Source organism: Pyxicephalus adspersus, chromosome 7 (genome assembly GCF_032062135.1).
Source record: "Pyxicephalus adspersus chromosome 7, UCB_Pads_2.0, whole genome shotgun sequence".
In the NCBI taxonomy this organism is placed as follows: Eukaryota; Metazoa; Chordata; class Amphibia; order Anura; family Pyxicephalidae; genus Pyxicephalus; species Pyxicephalus adspersus.
This window is the reverse complement of record NC_092864.1, coordinates 49,443,004-49,463,523: the sequence shown is the minus strand read 5'-3', so window position 1 is coordinate 49,463,523 and position 20,520 is coordinate 49,443,004. Positions and strand designations below refer to the sequence as shown.

At 37.2% G+C, this 20,520-nt stretch overlaps 1 protein-coding gene across 1 annotated transcript in view; it reads right to left on the bottom strand.

The window, feature by feature from the left end:
* The window catches only part of MTX2 (metaxin 2), a 47,869-nt gene that overhangs the window by 9,795 nt on the left and 17,554 nt on the right, over positions 1-20,520 (bottom strand). Inside the window, exons 4-8 of the mRNA XM_072418382.1 lie at positions 13,589-13,661; positions 5,501-5,577; positions 3,235-3,327; positions 928-966; positions 453-578 (exon numbers count right to left, since the gene is read on the bottom strand). Of these exons, the coding sequence (XP_072274483.1) occupies positions 453-578; positions 928-966; positions 3,235-3,327; positions 5,501-5,577; positions 13,589-13,661 (408 nt within the window). The remainder of the gene's footprint in view (positions 1-452; positions 579-927; positions 967-3,234; positions 3,328-5,500; positions 5,578-13,588; positions 13,662-20,520) is intronic.

Genomic DNA, 20,520 nt, shown 5'->3' with positions numbered 1-20,520 from the left:
GTTGCAGAGTCACTGCAGGGAGAAGGAATAGTGGGAGCTAAAGACCCAAGGGAAGGAGTTCAGTGCTTCTGCAGTAAGTGGTTCAATGAGAAACTGTTTTACTCTATCTATAAGTAGCTACAGAAATTAATTACTGAAAGCTCATTCACAGCTTGTTAAAATTTATGTAAATACATGAATTTCCATAGCCAGGCCACAGGTGCACCTTAAGGTTCTATGTCTTGAAACTGACATGCCAAGAAATAGGAAAATATAAGCTTCCATCCGAGACTTCTCACATAGATAGTTTTAAAAGCAATCTGTATTAAACCTAATACACCCATTAACAGGAGTCACAAACATCCTCAGTCGTAAATATTAATCCCTGGATTACCATGGATCTTTGTTAACATCTATTTTTCTATCATGCAGTAGGAGAAAACAATGCTTCACAAAACCTTTCCTCTACTTACCTGTTCCAATGTTTTTCCTGACCAGCCAATGGCTTTCATTTTCCTCTTAATTTCCCATTTCTTTTGAAGAACAAGAATACTATTAAGAGGCCATGAATACGGTGAGCTGTACCGGGGCTGAGTGATCTGCATAAACACAGAAACCACAAAAACCTCAAATGCAGGAAGAGAAGAGACATCACTGCCTAATAGGCTACAATCATCCACAATGGATATTTCCAAAATGAAAATCTCAGCCCACAGCAGTTACTATTTCCTTTTAAACATCACTTCTAAATATATAGAAAATAGCTAACAGCTATATTAAAATTTGCCAGATGTATTGCAAAATGTATGTGCCAGCAGAAAAAAACACATTGTATCAACTAATGGTATAAAACCTCAATGTTTCATTTATGAGATGGGACCAACAATTGTGAGCAAAAGTGTTTTCTCATTAAAATTTAACCAAGATAAATGCTTTGGAGTCACTCACCTCCTCTAGTGTAGCTTCATCGCACCACTGAATATATAACTGCAAGAAAATAAACAGTGCAATAAATGATTATGTACAAAGAGAAAGAGAGAGGCAGAAATGCATTCAAAGATAAAGGCGTTTTCTTTTAGATTTAGACGTTTTTTAGATTTAGTCCAATGAGAATCACTATAGTACAGTTAAACAGAAATGTTTACCTTTAACATAGATGTATTTCTTGGAACAAAAATGCTCTTGCAGTGACCCTTTATGCACACCTACACATACCCACAACTGGTATCTGCTCATTTTTTCCTAGGGTACCAGTAAAAAGTACTTTCATCCACATCCCTCACTTTCCTTGTATGACTGGTCCCTCAAAGCCCCTGTCAGACACAGGTTCTGACCCTATTACATACAATGGGGAATCTGCAGTCCTTCATTGTAAGTGAGAGCACCAAAAGCATCCACAGGAGCACCAGCATAAAGTGCCGACTGCCGTGGGAAGCTATGTATTATTTTCCCTTAGAGGTAAACTAGCGTTTAGCAGATTTGCCACAGATAGAGGATGTATATCTATAGGCCATTTCAACTACAAAACTATGTAAGATAGTGAAAGGGTGGGTGTTTCCAGCCCTATTTAAAAAGGTATTGTTGTAATACCTACCCCTTAATGACTGACTGGATGACTACTGACAGCTTGCAACTAGCTACCACGCTGCCTGACACCTATGCAATCTTCTTCTTCTTACTCTTACTTGGTTCCATATTTAAAAAATATCCTCCCTTCTGGTGTATCCTATGTTAACTTTATCAGTCATCCAATTTAATTGACACTCTCTGAACACTGCGACTGGTCCTCTCCCCCATTCCCTTCCATCTGACTGTCAACTGATACAGCAAAACGCGTCAGAACTTGAGACCCAGTTTACATGTTCTGTACACGGAGTTTTTCTTTTTTGTACTTTTCTCTTTATTTGGAACCTATACTTTAGATACCTAGTTGTTATTTATATGTATTATGTATTATGTTGTATTACCCTCACAAAGAACCGTAGGGTTAGGACCATTGTGCAAAAACCTATTGTATTGTTCTATTGTTACGCTGTATTACTATGTGTTCACATGATCACATATAAAAAACTTATTTGCCTCTAAAAAAAAAAAAAAAAAAACCCTACTTTTTTCCTCTAGTTTTGTTTTTCGAAACAAGCAAATTGTGTTTTACCAAGATGGTCACACACATACTGTTAGCATAGTGAAAAAAAGAAAGCTTGACTGGCTCACAGTGCTGGAGTTTTCTCTCCCAAGAGTGTTAGGGGAGCCATTATAAACACACATCCAAGTATTTGGAAAAGACTGCATTCTATGGAGAGGGGAAGGACGAGCAAACAAGCTCTCCCCCTTTGTCTTACATAGCAGTCATTCTAGATCATCGTTCATGGATTTGCTGTGAGGAACGATGTTGGTTGACTGCTGTACAAATGTCAGATTCTTGCCCGAAACTAGCACGACTGTTCATCTTGGGCAATGATTATCTGACGTGTGTACATAGCCTTGGGGAAATTAATACATGATTTGTTTACTTGACATTTACTAGCCAAATTCTAGTCAATGGCAATCACTCCCTGAGATTAATGTGGGACTAAAATCTGAATCCATATGAAAACATTGGTGATATAAAAAGCTACAGTTCTATGCATGACTTTAACAACAGTCCAGAAAATGATTTGAACTCTGTCCTATGTCTATGATAAACTACATAGTATACGTGGTAACCCCATTATCAAATCATCAAAAACCAATTGCCTCCAGGTTCTGCTAAGTACAAAGACTTTGGGAACCAAAATGGTGGAGTGTCTAGGGAGACAAGGATACCTGCGTATTTCCTGTTTTAGAGCACCACCATAGCGACCTGCTCCAAATACTTCCCTTAATGTACATCTCAATACTTTGCCAGTGCTACCCAATACCTCAGCTTGGTTTTCCAAAAGATCCTAGATTCATTGCTATGAAATGGAACATAGAACTAGGTGATCCTATTTGTGAAAATAGCTTATGTACAATAATATGTACTTTAAAGGGCCCCTACTAAGCACTATCTAGATCAGAATAGAAAAATATGATGTGGAGGCAGTCATGACACCATGAGCATAAACAACAAATTATTCTGAATAAGTATATCCCTCATATACATATATATGATGTATATGAGGGATAATATATACATCATGTTTCATTACATACTGTATCTGACCTATGCTATAGAATACCATATCCTATAGTATACAGGCATAAGTTTAAAATAAAATGAAGTATCATAGTTACCTCTGCCGTCAAAAGCATGTTATTAACCAGTTCCATGTAGGCTTTCATTTCTGCTCTCTGGACTTCATCCAAGCCGTCACTAAGTGAATGGCCCTGTGTAGAAAGAAGGCAAAGACTGAATATGGAGTGGTCCATAATAACACTCAGTAACAGCAGGACCTATTTCTTCACAAAACTGCATAATCACACTAAAATCTATAAACTCTAGGTGGTTCATTTACCCAAAACTTTCACTTTACTTTTCACTATACACAGTTGAAATATATCTGCTTTGTATAACAAAATATATTTGCTGTGTAGTCATATAGGCCCTTCGTCAAAAATTCTGCTCTGAATATAAGGATTTGCTCTTACAATTGACCCTATCCAAAAGAGTGACATGGTATGTTATGAGATTTAAAGAAGGCCCTCCATTAGAGGTAGCATGCTACTTGAGATTTGAGTTTTCTTTTGGAAAAGTTATTTTTTTGTGTTAAGCTGTGCAATGATTTTGTTGAAGTTAACCAGCAAATGCTTGCTCAAAGAATTTATTTTAGTCCCAGCTGCACTAAAATCTTCTGTAGTGCTACCAACCCTGTCCAGGTAAGCTATGTAAACCAGAGATGGGTACAGAGGCAACTTGTTTTTAAAATCAGTCTAGGGTGCAAACATTCCTTTATAGATTAAAGAAAGTGTTGTCAGCTTAGGACTGGAAATGTGGTATTGGCAGAATTAGGGGGTAAAAATAAAGGGTAAAAATTCTGAAAAAAGAACAAGGATGCAGCAATCATTACTCTGGACTGGTAAACTGTACTATAATTTTGTCACACCAACAATTAAAACTGGGGCAGGTTGTCTAACTTGCGTGATTGATTGTTCCTACTGAGTGTCTTTAGGCAGCAATAATTAGGGGTTCCATGGACATGGTATCTCTGCCTATTAAAGACAAAAACAGTACCATGATATAATTGTCATTTGACTCTGGGTAGCTTGAATACATGGATACACACTATGACAAATTAGCAGTGTCACTAAGATTTAGCTAGAAAGTTCAGGAGTACAGTAAAATTCCATGTAAATAACGTTGTCAGTCAACATTATAAGGGTCAACAGAGAAACTATATTGTTCAGGGTGTCAGGGCAAAAACTGCATGTTAGCTGGTTTACCTTAACAAGTTAAAGAGGTAGAAGTGTTTTGTGGTTATATTTTAATATCGTAACAGAAAATCATTTAATAACATTTTTTTCTTTATTAGGTCAGGATGATTCTTAAAAGCCACAAATTCACATCCATTGAATATTGGATCGAAAGGGTGGTTTAAATGTAACTTTGGAAAAGGCATTTGCCCTGTTACTGCTGCAATGTTACATACTCCAGGTATCTGCTGGATCTCTATGGAGCCATTAGGCAGTCTGTGGTATACCTTCAAGCAGAGTGGTCCTTTACTAGTATTAAAAAATTTAGCTTGACAGAATATCCCTAGACCATCTTGGAGGTTTTCCAAAGCTTTTACTATATCAACAGAGAGAATTTGTCCAGCTATAATATTTCTATCACTGCATGTTTTTCAACAATATATATTATTATTATTATTATTATTATTATTATTATTAATATATCAGACTCACAAAATTCTGAATTTTACTTGCCAGTTGTTTGAAGACCCAGCACAGGGGATCGCTATATGAGCTGTACTGATTCTAAATTTTCTTAATTGTCTGAAGCAATAAAAATATAGTGTCTATATAGAGCTTTAGCAACAAAGAACACAAAAAGATAATAAGAAAAGGAATTGTACCTCAGTAGAGGACATCGACCACTAAAGCAGCTGGAAGACTCAAGTGGACACATTTGTCCTTAATGGATCGTTTTACCTTCCCACACTGCAAAGTGATGATATGATCAGTTTTTGTCTTTTACTCACTGGCAAGCTACATCCCAAATCACTGGGATTTATACAGAGACAGTAGTTCAATACTGGCTAACACACACAGGTACACATTAAAAGAAACCTGTGTTAAGAGTAACTTGGATCCTGCCATTACTAACTTCTGCTTATGAAGATGCTAGCTGCCTGGCCATCATGATTATCCAATTTTTTGAGTCATTGACCTTAAAAAGGAACACAGATATTTTTTGGGGGCTTTGAACTTTCTTTATTTGCTGCATGATTGTTTCAAGTCAGTGGCTCAAAGATATGGCTCAATAAAAGCATCTCAGAAATGGAAGCCTTCAGGTTTGTTACAATGAATGACTTTTAAAGGTGTGTTCTCTTACTCCCCTTACCTTGGCTTTCACAAACTGCACTATTGGTCCCAGTTCTGATATTACTTGGTTTCCAACATGGATAAAAGGAACTTTTCCTAAGTTAAAAAAAAGATCATTTAAAAAATCAAATGAAAAAAGAATGATTTTAAAATATGTAGTTCATAACATATATGCATTACTAGCATGAAGTAATTTAAACCATGGCTTAAAACTATCATGAATAAAACAATATTTACATACAAATACCTAAACTTGTCCCACACAGCAGCATTTTTTGTTGGTAGAGGGACGGTCAGCCAATCAGGGCATTATTTCAAAGAACAATAATGGCTAACATAGAGAACATGCTTACAGGGGAAGATAGCAGATGGTTAATCTCCTCAGTATGCTGCTCCTTGTTTATCCAATCAGAGACTGGGTTGAGACTTAGAGATTGCAAGTGAAACTGTGTCTGAAAAAAAAATGCATTTCTGTTCTGCCAGTTTTTTAATTCAGACATCCCCAACCAATGCTATACAAATCGGATCATTTTTTTCTCTGCTGCAGTCACACCATTACAGCTTGTACAGGGCCATGTATTGATAAAGCATGATTGCCAGGAGTTCAGCCTTATTTGTCAAAGCCCTATGCTGATAGCCCTATTCAGAAATTTCTCCTAACCTCTAACATTTCCCTAGAGAATAATTACCTGCTTTGTCATGCAATCGTCTTAAAAACCACTGTATGTCTGTATTATTTAATATTATGGCATGACAGTCCTTCCACTGAGCTCTCTTACCCCTCCAGGTTTGAAGAATTGTGGCCATGCAGAGACATGAAACCCCTAATCTAACAAATCCTTGGGGATCATACACCATATGTTAATAATCTAGTGCATCAGGTTTTTTTATCTCCTGTGACATCTGCTCTTCAAATTGCTCCTTCACTCAAAGGGAAAGCAGCTAAAGATTCTGGACCAATCATCATTCTAGGAAACATGACAATGTACACCTGTTCATTGTTTTCTTAGTGGTCTTCTGGTATACAAAAGATCATCTGTGTACCACTGCCCCAACTTTACTCCTGGATTGTCAGAGTCAAGATACTTCTAGACAAACAGCGAAATGTAAAAATGTTTCATAATATTAAAATATGTAAAAGCACTCACTAAAATCCTATATAAAATTTACCATATAAATAGGATATCAATATGGATGGTAAATCTTTTTAAAATCTAAAGCTTTCAAAGGGTTTTTACCAATGACATTTGTTTGTTTCAAATAGGTTTTGTTTGTGGGAATGTAAACCCACTGAAGCAGGTTAAGAGAAGGGAGACCACAGGTAAAATGCACCCATCAAATGCTAATGATCTCAGAAATGTCTAAAGCGGATGGCACACTGATGCCATTGACACAAGCCCTATTACCGGCCATGAAGGTCTTCATTCAGGCACTTCTATGGTGACAATGCCCACAAAACAAAAGTGTATTTACGGAAACTCTGTCACCAATTTCAAAATTCACAAAGAAGCACAATACAATTAGGTATTTTAACACAGTTTTTTTCCTTGCTATATTGAAATGTGCCTCTGAATTTGCCTTTCCAGGAAAGCTAATCTCCCTACTAATAAGTCCTCTTCCTCTGGGAGTGTCTAATGTCTGTCTGTCCTGGCCCAGCTCCCCCATCCCTCCCTTCACCTCCCCAAATAACCTGTTATGTAGCTTCCAGGAGAAAACCATTGTGGCGTATAGCAGTGTTTCTTTACTTTTTCTATGTGGGAGCCCTTGAAAAAACATTGGTCAGTGGTAACCGAGCTGGGAGGTCCAAATTGTTCATGGCCCAAGGAACTTCTAGCATCCTTTGGAGGAACCCTGGGCTTCCATAAGACCCTGGTTGGGAAACACTACTATAGAGTGTGACTTGAGTGACAACTGCTGGGGCTGCTATGTCACATTTAAAATGGTTTTGCACTGCAGCAATCTTTGGGGTTTTGGATGTCTACACAAGCAAAGCTGTTACAGGTAAATACCATGTAAATACATATATAACTTACAGAAAAATTTAGTCTGGTGACAGGGTTTTCTTTAACTTGTACATTTACTGTTTACTATTTACTATTTTATGAATCTGCCTATATATCTTACTCTCTCAACAATGCTGAAGTATGTGCTGATCCAGTATAAATAAAACAGTTTAATAAATATAAATTAGACAGATTAGATATCCAATATATAATCAAATATGAGTGACACACATCTCTCCGTCTAGGAGCAGCAAACAATTATGAATATTTTTTATGATTTGATTAGAAGAGCTGATTGATACATTATTTTGGCATGCAAGCAAGATGATTTTTTTTATTTAGCATTGCATTTCAGAGGAAAATTGCTCTGAAAAATACTAAGCTCACATACAAAATCCATTGATTCACTGTGCTGAAATTCAACACTAACAAAGCAAAGTGTTAGGTTTGTGTGGCAGGAAAACCTTGTCCACAAATACCCTTATGGGCACCATATATAGTGATGAAGCTGACAAAACTTCTCTACTGACCAACTGCAAGGGACCCAAATCTGATGTTTTAATTCCTTTCCTCATTACTTCTCGGAGACTGCTGGCGATCAACCTAATAAAGACTCCTTCCCACCCACAACACTTTCAATCATTCTAATTTGGAATATGTATATTCGTATAGACATTTCTGTGCTTGCTATAAACATCACCTTAAAGTGAACCTAGCATCAGATATTAATGATAAGCAAATACGTGTCAAATGATAAATAAAAATGAGATATTTATGAACTCTCATATAGAAGACAGACCTTCGCCTGACAATCCCTTCATCTGCTTTCTCTACAGAGAGACAGAGCCATCTTTGTTAAGACATTATCCAAGGTCAGCATCTAAATCTTGGGCCTTGATACCTTCTTGGAGATGATAAAGTAATGTGACAACTAGCAAATGTTAAATTCATATTGGTGTTCACTCTTCAAGCTGGCCATAGACCAGAACATTTCTGCATATCCGGAAAAATGATCACTGGATGGGCATGACCTGAATTACCATTGTGCACCACCAGCAACCAGAACATTCTACATTATTTACATCTAATATTTTCTCTTTTCATTCAATACTGTTGTAACCAAGTTTTAAAAAATGGAATGCAAACTATTTCTATAGTACCCATTGGTGAGCTCTTCAATTAGCCAGATCCCATTCCTGCATGATCCCACATAGGGAGATCTCCTAAAGAACAGACATTCTCAATCAATGTACTATTGCTTTGTCCATCAATATTGATTGATTGAGTGCCTATTGTTATCTTAATCTGTTAGATTACGTAGAAATATTGGTTCCTATTTATTAAAGCTCTCCAAGGCTGTGAAGAATATACTTTTATCAGTAAAGCTAGGCGATCCAGAAAACCTCGAATGGATTTCCTACACTTTTAAAGCATGAGTAGACCCTGGTCACATGAAAGTCAAAATTCAACAGACTAGCTCTACATAAGATACTGTTGGCTTTGTACCATGGCTTGCATTTTATCAATCTGGTGTACAAAGTTTGAAAATGAATGGTCAATTATGAGACTACATCCTTGGAAATAGACCAGGGGTTCTGGGTACACAGCTGGCCCAGGTGTATAAAGGAATAATCTGCATGGCATTTACTGCTATACTATAATGAGAAATAAACACCATAAGATGGTCTTAAACCAAAACACATTTCAATAGATGGTCTATTGGATAAAAACATGAATTGTAATCTATTGTTATACCTATTGTCTGTCTATTTTTCCCCCACACACATTCACCCAAAATGCTTTCTAACAACCAACAGCCAATGGGAATGCTCCCAGTCATTTAAATGAAAATATGCCTCTGCTGCCCTTAGTGTAAACGTTAGGTAGATCTGTGCCAGTTATTAGTCGATGTCATGGTAAGTGTGAGGGACCAGGGATCAATGGTTGGCAGTTTTGTTAGGGAGTGTTCCAAGGTGAATGTTGGCCCAACTGGTTGATGGGTGTAAAATGGTATTCAGATAAATTGTCAATATTAGGTAAATTGCAATTGTTTAAACTACTCATGTGCCCTACCAGCTAGTGTATAGCCAGCAATATTTTTTGAATTTGTGTCGAAGTGATATACCCATTCTCTTTTATTAAGGCTCTTCAAGCTAGTTAAAAGGAGCCTTTTTAAGCTACTAAATGTGAAGTAGGTAATTTGTGTGTAGTAGTGTTAACATCCAAGTAACATTGTGTATTGGTATGGGGATGGCTCATTATCACTAGCAGAACATTTCTGCTATATGGTCCAGTGATGCATATAAACGAAAATGTGTCTTTTTCAGAAATATGCTGTCCTGCAATGCCCACAGAATTTGGGGTAAAAAAACCTAAAATGGCCATGGCCCAACAATGTGGATTTTTTTCTGGTTGTAAAATCTCGATATTCTTATAGTAATATTGGCCATGATTTATTAAATCTCTCCAAGGCTTGAGAGGATACACTTTCATCAGTTAAGCTGGGTAATCCAGCAAACCTTGAATGGATGTCTTCAAATCCATAGTTTTTTGTTCACATCCAAATGTTTTAATTTCTGGACCAGGATTCAGGAATTCCATTCCAGGTTTGCTGGATCACCCAGCTTCAGCTAATCTCTCCAGCCTTGGAGAGCCTTAATAAATCAGGCCCATTAAGGCTAGGATCCTAATATTACAAAATTTCAGTAATTTTAGGATATTCCTTTTACACCTATTTTATTTATAGTCCCAACAGAATCTTCAGCACTTTAGAAACCTAATCCCTGCCCCCAAAGAAGCTTACAATCTAGGCCTCAAACACAGCAAAAACTCTCTAGTATGTGAAGAAACTGGAGCAGACAGAGGAATTGTTTGCAAACTTTGTGGGGTGTCTATAGAGGGAATTGGATCCTAAACCTACAGTGCTGTCTGTATAAAGAGCCATTAAACAGGAATACAACCTCTAAAATTAGACACCTTTATAGTAGCTGAGACCAGTGATTGGAAAGGCAAGATGGAAAACTAAAACAAACTGACAGCTGATGTAAACAAATAGGCAGGGATGGAAGTGACCATTTGTATGTTTTTCCTAATCTGTTTGTGTTGCTTGGTATTGGCAAAAAGGCCGATGTATCCCAGCAGCGCTAACTGCTTTCCAATACTAGATCCAAAGCACTTCGCCTCAGCAGCCTTAATAACTCTTCCACTGATTTCTTGCTCAAGCTTTGCATTAGCTTCTCTATCAATTGATGCTTAGAGAAAAGTCAGCTCAGCACCTTCCCCTGGAGATCAATAGTCTCTTTATTGTGACACCTACAATAGCAGTAGAGTGGTTATTATTTTTAGATATTTTGCAGATAGGAAGCACCATCAAAGCTCTATTTCTAATGTGTTGGTGCTCCAGGAAATAGTGCACGGCTCAGCAGGACTACGATTAAGTCTGGGCAATATGTCTGATGGTATACAAAGTAGAAATTAAGAAAAGTAACATGATAAAGTTTATACAATGGGTCTATGGTCATGTACAAATTTGACATGTAGATAGTTGGATTGTGTCCTATGTCACAAGAAAAAGTCACAAAAGACAATTTAGGAAGATGTTACAGGGAAGTGCATAGCACACAATGGCAAAAAGTAGTGCAACTGATTTTTGCAAGAGTGTAACTTCACATATCATTCATTGAGTTTTGTCAGGTTATAAAACCTAAAATATTAATTATTTTTTTTCTTATTATTATTACTATTAATAATAATAAACAGGATTTATATATCATCAATATATTACGAAGCACTGTACATTAAATAGCAGTTGCAAATGACAGACATTGACATGGGAGGAGGAGAGGACCCTGGCCGAAAAAGCTTACAATTTAGGAGGAGGGGGAAATATCACACAATAGGAGGGGGGATATGGAGTGGTGGGAAGTAGTGAGGGTTTAACAGACAGAAGAAGATGGGTAGGCAAGTCTAAAAAGATGGGTTTTGAGTGCTCTTTTAAATGAGCAGAAAGTAGGAGCAAGCCTAATAGGACGAGGAAGACCATTGCAGAGAGTCGGGGCAGCTCTAGAAAAGTCTTGAAGCTGAGCGTGTGACAAGGTTATGAGTGAGGAATAAATGTTATAAAAAAGACTGATATGTTACAATCTCACTGTATTACTAACCGCATTGGTGGTGAAGTAGGTTAAATTACTCCAGAGCAGTTCTTGGACAGGCTTTTTCAAAGCCCAAGGCAAAAAAAGCCAACGTATGTTTCCCTCCTTAGCTGTGATTTACCTACCCTTTTAGGCACCGTCCTGCTAAAGCACCCATGATGGTCATCTCTCAGCCTGGCCCATTGTCACAACATTACTAGATTGTAAGCTCTTCGGGGCAGGGTCCTCTCCTCCTGTATCACTGTCTGTATTAGTCTGTCATTTGCAATCCCTATTTAATGTACAGCGCTGCGTAATATGTTGGCGCTATATAAATCCTGCTTAATAATAATAATAATAATAATTACATGCATGCTTTATTCCAGCCTAGCATTACCAGGTACCGTCTGTTTCAAGAATATTAAAGGTAACAGCAAGAACATATGAGAATTTCAGACCAGAGGGGGATTTCTCAGTACAGATCTTCATGTGACCAATCAATAAAAGCTGATTGTTGTCAGAGCAAATTTTAGACTGCAATACTCAGTACGAATAGTCTTATCAGCAAAAATATAGTGCAAAGGTCTCGGAGTCAATTAAATTCCAATCAAACGCTTATAGCATATAGCTGGTTATTTCATAGTTGGTCATCGTTCTGTAAGAATGTGAAGCACTACCCCACTCTCAGGTCTTCTGCAGACTGAAGCAGTGTTTCTTTAGGAACTCATACACCTCAGTTTTGTCCTTGGAAGGGGATTAAAGGGCCTGAATAAAGTTGTAAATAAGTGTTGAAATGTATAACTGCAGCTTTTTGTTTGGGATCCAGGTCACGAGTGTCCTGGAAGGAATGGGTGGGCCAGGTGGGTCAGCATCAAAGGCTGTGTGAAACCTGTGAGCTGGGAGAAGGTCTCCCACAGTTTAGGTCAGGTAGTCCAGAGCCAGGAGGCTAAATTTTGCATTTACTGTCATGTTGTGAATCACATTGATCAAGGATTATCTTTGTGTTTTTATGAATAAAAGTGGGCAAAGTGCTCTGAAATTGAATTTAGGCCTGAGATACCTCTCTGCAGCGAGGGCATTTGATGCCAATCTCCCACACTATCTTACCCCCAGATGCAACCAGCCTAAACAATATGTTTAGGGGCACTTTTAAACTCACGTGTCAAATCATGTAGCTGGCAGCACTGCATGCAACAAGATTTGCCCATGGCTGCAGCTAAAGTGCAGATCTTTAGGTAACAACTGCGCAGCCAAAAATGACTTGTTGCTTTTGGTAACACTGACACAAACTGCCACAGTTGTGGCTGAATTCTGCAGTTTGCCGCAGGCCTGAAATGTTCTTAACGCATATTTAAAACTGCAGCCTCTACCATCAGCAGCTCTACTGCATTTCTGACACCATGAAGAAGATTGGGTGGCGTTTAAAATAACATATAGCCTTAAAAAATTGTGACCTAGTTTATACCCAGCATTTATCCTGGGAAGCACATGGATCTATAAACCAGATTCCTAGAAAGAGGTAATTAAAACTGCATTTAAAAAAAAAAAAAAAAAGAGTTCTTCTTTAGTAGTACATGAAAGAAGATTAGCTAACATCCCCTACTCTAATAAAACACACAGAAATCATCTGAGACATTAGTAAGAGAAGGTGACTTTCCTGCTGCGGAATGTCATATGAAAAAGTCTGCAAGATTTTTATCCATGGAAGCTCATGACTAAGTCTTGCGCACAACTAGGACTTAGCTACTTCTCTCCTATAAACATACTCAGATTTGCCGCTCTTACAGGTGAAAATAATACAGAAGATTTATCATTTTTATAGCCTTTTAAAGCAGCAAGAATTACAAGTTGTAGAGAGAAAAATCAGCATGCACAGTAATGCAGATATATTTATGACTGGGAGGCTTGCGTGGTGTTGCCATGGAGTCAGAGCACCGTTTCAAATACAGCGTCTTAAATGAATACCATGCTTACCAGATGGAGACATATATTCAGCGTTTGCCCTACAAACCACCTGGACTGGCAGATTGCACATTTGTAAGAAGGCCTGAAAGACATTGAAAACAGAAATAAAGCATTTGTTGGCTGATGGCAGAAAAACAGATATCAAAAGACAATATGTATCGGATCATTAAACATGTTTACTAAGACTTCCAGCTCTCTGTAAAGTTCTACCATAAGCACAAAATCTGAAGCGCTATACAAAGTCACACACTGCAGATAAACAGGCAAGTTTATGAGGACTTGATAAACCCAAAAAAGTATGAAAGCACATTGAGATCAGGGTTATGAGCCAATGATTGTAGGTTAAACCAAAGAGAACCTGTCAGCCTAAAAATATAACGCTGTTTACCTGTGTAACCACCTAAATACACCCTTTACCCATTCTGCTCCTTTAATGACCTAATGATAATTTCCTCACTCCTCCCAAGCACATCTTAAAGACTTCAATAGGGCTGCCCCAACTTTCTGCAATTTCTCATCTCATTGGGCTTGCTACTACCTTTACCACATTGATACAAGTCTTTAAAACAAATCTCCTGCATTCCTCTCTCTTCTGCCTATTAAGAACCTGTTTCCTAAGTAATATATACACAGCTTATAGCACATTAGCACATTTGTTAGAAGGAAGGAGGTCTCTTACATTGCCATGCCATTGGGAAGGCTGCCACCCCTACAGAGAGACAAAAAGATAATTGGGGGCCTTTCGAAAACTGAGAGGCACAAATTGCTCATTGCTCAGGGATCCTCCTACCACCCTCTGGAGGAACCCTGGTTGAGAAACACTGACTTCGACTGTAAACTCAATAGGGAAAGGTCCTGCTCTCCTCCTGTGATATAGTTTGTACTTTTCATGTATGCATGTCTGGCATCTGCAGCCCTTCATTGTAGAATGCTGCCTAAGATAATATTATTACAACTTGTGGCTCCTAACAACCATTTGGATTCAATTGATGTGCTTAATTACGGTTCACAGATTTCCACCAATGCAGGTAATTTTGACTTAGGGAGTCATAAGTGCACTAAGGCCAACATCTGTCGATCAATATGTAAAAAGACCCAGAATATTGTTGTATTAATAATTAAAATCGAATGTCATACTGCCCAGTGTTCTCACCTTTTAGATGGGTGCACAACCCAGCACTTTTCAGTAACTACCTAGCTATTTTTGGGTGGTTACCTAGGAGTTGGGTCACAATAAAGGGGCTGCCACCCACCTTTAATTTCTTTCCAACAGGTTTAAAAAAAATTTGGGTTGAACGCTGCTGCTATTCAAGATGTTTTTTTTTTTTATGTATAAAGATAATGTGAAGATTTCTAAACAAAGCATCAAGCTTTGCTCTAAAATCCCTTTTGGAAGTTCAATGTATACAGTATAACAATAAATCACAGATATGCAACAGGAAATATAAGAAGATCAAACCACGTAATAGACAGCCCAAATGGGTCCTTCACATATAAACAAAATCAGTATTGTTGCATTTTTACATCAGAATGCAGGAAGTCTTGCCCAGTACTCACCAGCTTAGCTATAAATAACAGAAAATATTTTTGTCTCTATTCTCAAAATGAGCATCTGAAAAAGCGCACTTCAACATCAAATCTGTCTTCTTTCTCTAGCAATGCATGATTAATGGAATATTAATAAGTGGCCAATAAATGAAGTCTAGTCTCAGTCTGAAAAATTTTATATGCATCATGTGCTGTTTCAGGGATGGCTCAGGAGACACTGTGTCTGCATTACACTGGGCCCTGTGAAGATGATCTAACAGCTTTCAGACTTGTAGTTATCAAACAATGGATAATAGAGTCAGACAGCATCGAAATGACAAAACTCTGCTTGTACAGCTGAAACGAACCAGGGCAAAATAGTTACTTGCAATGCATTTCATGCTCCCTAATGACTTTATTCATTTAACGTTTACTCTCCCAGTTTATTGCTAGCAATATAGATTTTGTATACAAAGTAATTTCTTAGAAAGTGGATCCACATGAGAGCTGTATAACGGAGGATAGAGCAGACTTGAATTTAAATGTAAACTATGGTAATATTTTGCCTGTATGGATAATTTCATAAGAAACCTAAGATGATATGGAGGTCGCTATTACAGATAGTTGCCAGGTTGTTATGCTGTTCTATGGAATTTAATATGTTCCTGAACTCTGCAAGGGGTTTGTATGTTCTCCGTGTGTCTGTGTGAGTTATCTCTGGGTACTCCGATTTTCTCCCACATCCCAAAAAACATGCAGTTTGTTTATTTGGCTTTCCTTCAAAAAAAAAAAAATGTCCTTAGACTATGTTAATGGTAATATGACTATGCATTAGATTGTTAGCCGGTTTGAGAGATGGTGACATGACTATGGACTTTTTAAAGTGCTGCGTAATATGTCCGTGCTAAATAAATACTGGCTAATAATATTAACTGATAATTAAAGTTTTGCTATCCTACGGAGGATATCTAGAAATGTTTATTGTACTTAGGTGACCAAAGTGTATTAGGTTATGTGCTGCTCCTGTTTTTTCTTGCTGGAGAGGAAGCTATATCAGAGTACCTGCAGGAAAAGAATCTCCCTACATCTGCTTTAATCAATCTGTTTCTACACCACTCCGTCAGAATCTTAATATTACCCCACCAGCTATTAAGTCACCAGTCGTCTCAGGGAATGAGGGGAGGGGGGGTGACTGTCCTGACATGGGGAATAAGTCCTGATTCTTTATTAAGAAGGCTGCCTTCACACAGACAGTACAGATTGTGGAATTGTAAGTCATTAACAGAGAAAAAAAATCAGCTTCAGAGAGCCTACAGTTAGTACTGGTGTTTAGTCCTGTGTAATCTGATTGTCTTTTTAAACACAGCTATCACTGTCATCTATAATAACTGTGGCAAAAAAAAGTTTCTTTTAATACTGTTTTGCGTAATAATAATACACTAGTAATACTAACAAAAATCCAGGCTTCATTTTGTAGCTATCTACTGTACATGATACCAGTGATAACTTGCTAATTTATTTGGCAATTGCTAACTGCTAAGATGCCAGTAATTACACTTAGTTGTTATGTATGTTGCGTTAAAATGTCCCCTGCAAATGGCAAGATAAACCAGGAAAAGAAGTGAAAGACTGTTTGAATGAACAGGGTAAAAGTTTGTTTGCATCATGGTTCTTAAAAAAATATTGATATCTAAAAAAAAGTGACAGTCAAAAGGGGCTCCATGGAATGCTATATTGGTCCAGACCGAAAAAAAAATTCTACTAAATTCATGTTTTGGATGAGGGGTTTCCAGTGGTAAAACCAGGATCTTCTAATAGGAATAATGTTACCTTAGCTTTTGATCAGTTCACATCAGTTTCACATCAGTTTTGTTACAGAAAAATTACATCCTAGATGAAAAGCATAGACAATGTGTATGAATATCACGCGGATACAAAGTGTGAGTGTAAGCGGTGGGTTTAGGGTTTGAAGTTGACACAAGCTGCAGGACTAGGATTGTGTCTGCTACATAACTATTTCACCTCCGTGACCTTCACTGGGGTTGTATGAATCATTAGGTGTCCTATTTGTCATTGCGGATGTTATTACTCACTAGGCTATCCCAAATAACCTAAGTGAAATAAAAGCTTCCTGCCATTTCCCTACTGAGAAGGTAAAGCCTGCTGACAATCTACATTTCACTCATGTAGGGTTTACTGAAATGAAGACAGAACAGTCAACAAATAATAGTATTCAGACTGAAACAGACCAGTTGTAGCTAAAGATATTTATATTTAACAAAATATACATTCAGAATGTTGGTATTTGTCCAAGTCACCTTGACACAGTAGTTTGGGATGAAGCAACTTGAGCAGGAACTGGTTTACATTCCTAAACAGAAGTCTAAAATAAATGTTCAAAAACAAATTGAACTCAAACCTAAAAGAATATATAACTGTAAATGTATTATTATTTATTTATATTTATTATTTATAACTGTAAGACCTAGCCTAAAACTGACCTATCATAACATTTGTAACATGATATAAAAGGGTAGATAACCATTTTAAATAATAAAAAGGTCTTTTTTATTTAGTTTTTTTTTTTTAGTTAGAAGGGGAGGACCTCTCCCCTTATGTCTTTACCGCTGCGGGCTGCAGGGGGTTTTCCCGCAATGGTAAAAAAAAAAAAGATGCATCGCCCACTGGTTTCTCCATGCCAGGAAAAAGAAGAAATCTGGGACAGCACAGGACTGCATTGAATCTGAATGTGGAGGGATTGGGGGCTCTGTGAAGGTAAAAGTGTGCTTATTTTCCACTTTAAGCAAAAACTCCTATGTTTGAAATTTTTTTTGCAACAGGAAGTGAGAAAAAAAACTCTTCAAAGTAAGGGAAACACCCCGTTAGAGAGTAGTCGACATAAAAGGGGTTATACAACTCCTGCTAATGGACAGTGGTATGACAGTATAGCATGAGCACAAACCTTAGATACAGAAAATCGTTTACAAAAAAAAAAATAAAAAAAAAAAGGGAATATGGGCAGGTTTTCTGTTTTTTTCATGAAACGAGCAGCATCTACAATATTACAAGTGTGACATTTTTTGTGTGCCAAAGTCCATTACATTCAAACGTGCCTGTTAAATAATAACTTGCATGTTTGTGCCCGAAGACAATTGCATATATATATAAATTATAACATACACTGCAACAATTGTTTAGTAATAAGAACACTTACGTTAAATAAACATTGCTGCTTCAGTCTCCTGTATCCGATACTTAATACTTTATGAAAACAGCTGCAGGGATGCTTGAAATTTGGACCATGTCCCAAAGACAGGAACACTTCTAAATGTGTTACTTTAAATTACTGTGGATATTTAGGAACCCATGCCAAATCATACTCGCTTAACGTTAATTGTTGCCTTATGTTTTATTTCACTTACCGTACGGATTCACAAACAGATGGCACAACCGCTGTATATAACTAATATTGGCATGACAGAAGAAGAAGCAAGAAGGGTAAAACACTTACTACTTTCAAATCTGCAAGTCGTCTTCTCAAGGTATTTTGATGAGAGAGATATTAGAGCACTGACTAAGTCTAATCTAATATAAAAAAAGATAGTTGAATGTAACTTGTAGTTACAGTAGTTATTGAGCAAGTAAAAGCATATCTAGCCAAAAAAGCAAAAATGTAATATGTTGCTGTCTACCTGTCTTTAAATGTAATGGATGCATTAGCTTTCCTTTTTCAGGTTACGAACACTTTTAGCAAGTACAGAATACAACTGTTGGCCTTTCCAGAAACACAATATTTTTATTATTCTGTGTGATAAGAAAGCACAAAGAACCTCATAGTTACCATGTAGAATATTAGGTCCATCAATCTACCATGTGATAGAGGTGAACAGAGGCAGACACGTTTGAAGTTTGCATTAGCTCATACACACAGTTTTATTTGTTTTTGTTTTTTTGACAATGTTTAACTGATGTCTGAAAACATGCAGTTAGGTTAATTGGATTCCCCCTAAATTGACCGTAGACTGTGTTAATGACCTATGACTATGACATTAGATTGTGAGCCCCTTTGAGGGACAGCTAGTGACATGACTATGGACTTGAAAAGCGCTGCGTAAAATGTCAGCACTATATAAATACTGGATAATAATAATCCATAGAACACCTTGCCTGCTACGTCAAATTTTAAAGACCATATAGTTTACATTTTCAAAGAAGTAAACATAAAAAAAATCATGAGACAAAATGTTGAAATGGGCTGTCATTGAGGCTTACTGTTTATTCTTGTGGATACATAATGCAATTGTATTTTACTCTATGATATACCAAGCAACTAATTGAATTATGGTAATTGTGGCATCTATAGTTTACCACAAAGAGGGCACCTAATTATGTTTGTGCCGATTTACAGCAAAAGAAATTCTTTTATACCTGAAAATTGAATTTATAGGAATGCCAGGTTAGGTTTGAGAAACTATTTATTTTGTGCCACTGCTGAACACTTCAGTAATGATATAATATAATTGGCGCAGGATTTAGAAAGAGTAAATTCACTTGTAGCACAGGGGAGGTACGGAAGATAAATGAAGATTCTATTCATTTGGCTGTAATTTCATCTGAGACCTGTATGAGAGATGGTCACACTCTCACAGTGAAACTGCTTAGCTGCAAAATTACAGCAGGTACAGGCAGAATTCTGTATACCCAGTGAAGGGTAAACGTCATATAGTTCTCCAGTCTTTTCCAGACATGTAAAGCCCCTTGATAAGATCCTGCAAGGATTAACTATTTATATTCTTGGAGGTTCGCTGATCATCAAATATACAATGCATTTTATTGAGATAATAAATCCAAAGGGTGACGTGATGGATCATTCAATACATGCAGCAACCCAAAGCAATCATCCAGCCAACATATTTTATAACTTAACTGGGTGCAGTATTATGGCATCTACAAATCTGTTGCAGATCGCTGAACTTTGTATACCTTTGCTGTTCTTTAGTCTTCACAGTAATTTTTGATACTCCAGGCAGTGTCATTTTTAAAGTAAATTATATTTTATTTGCTTAAAGCCCACTAAAAAAAAGTGGACTACTAGTATGACCCTGGGGTCCATACACAGTCTAGATTTTTATGGCTCAATGATTGCTTGTCTCCATGACAAATCTAGAGTGTGCATAAAAGCTCCTGACGTCATTGGGGAGGTCATTATTAATTATTTGTGTTGGATTACTAACAACTGTCTGCTACTGTTATACAATTGTATAACAATACAGCATGGCTTCTGACGCTTATCCCCCCTATAAGCAGCCTGCATTTACAATTTTTGTTTCTCAAGTATGGCAAAATGACTAACAAGTTGAACAAAGAAGTATTACAAAGTATGTATGAGCGCAGCCTACTGTGTGTTGATTTCG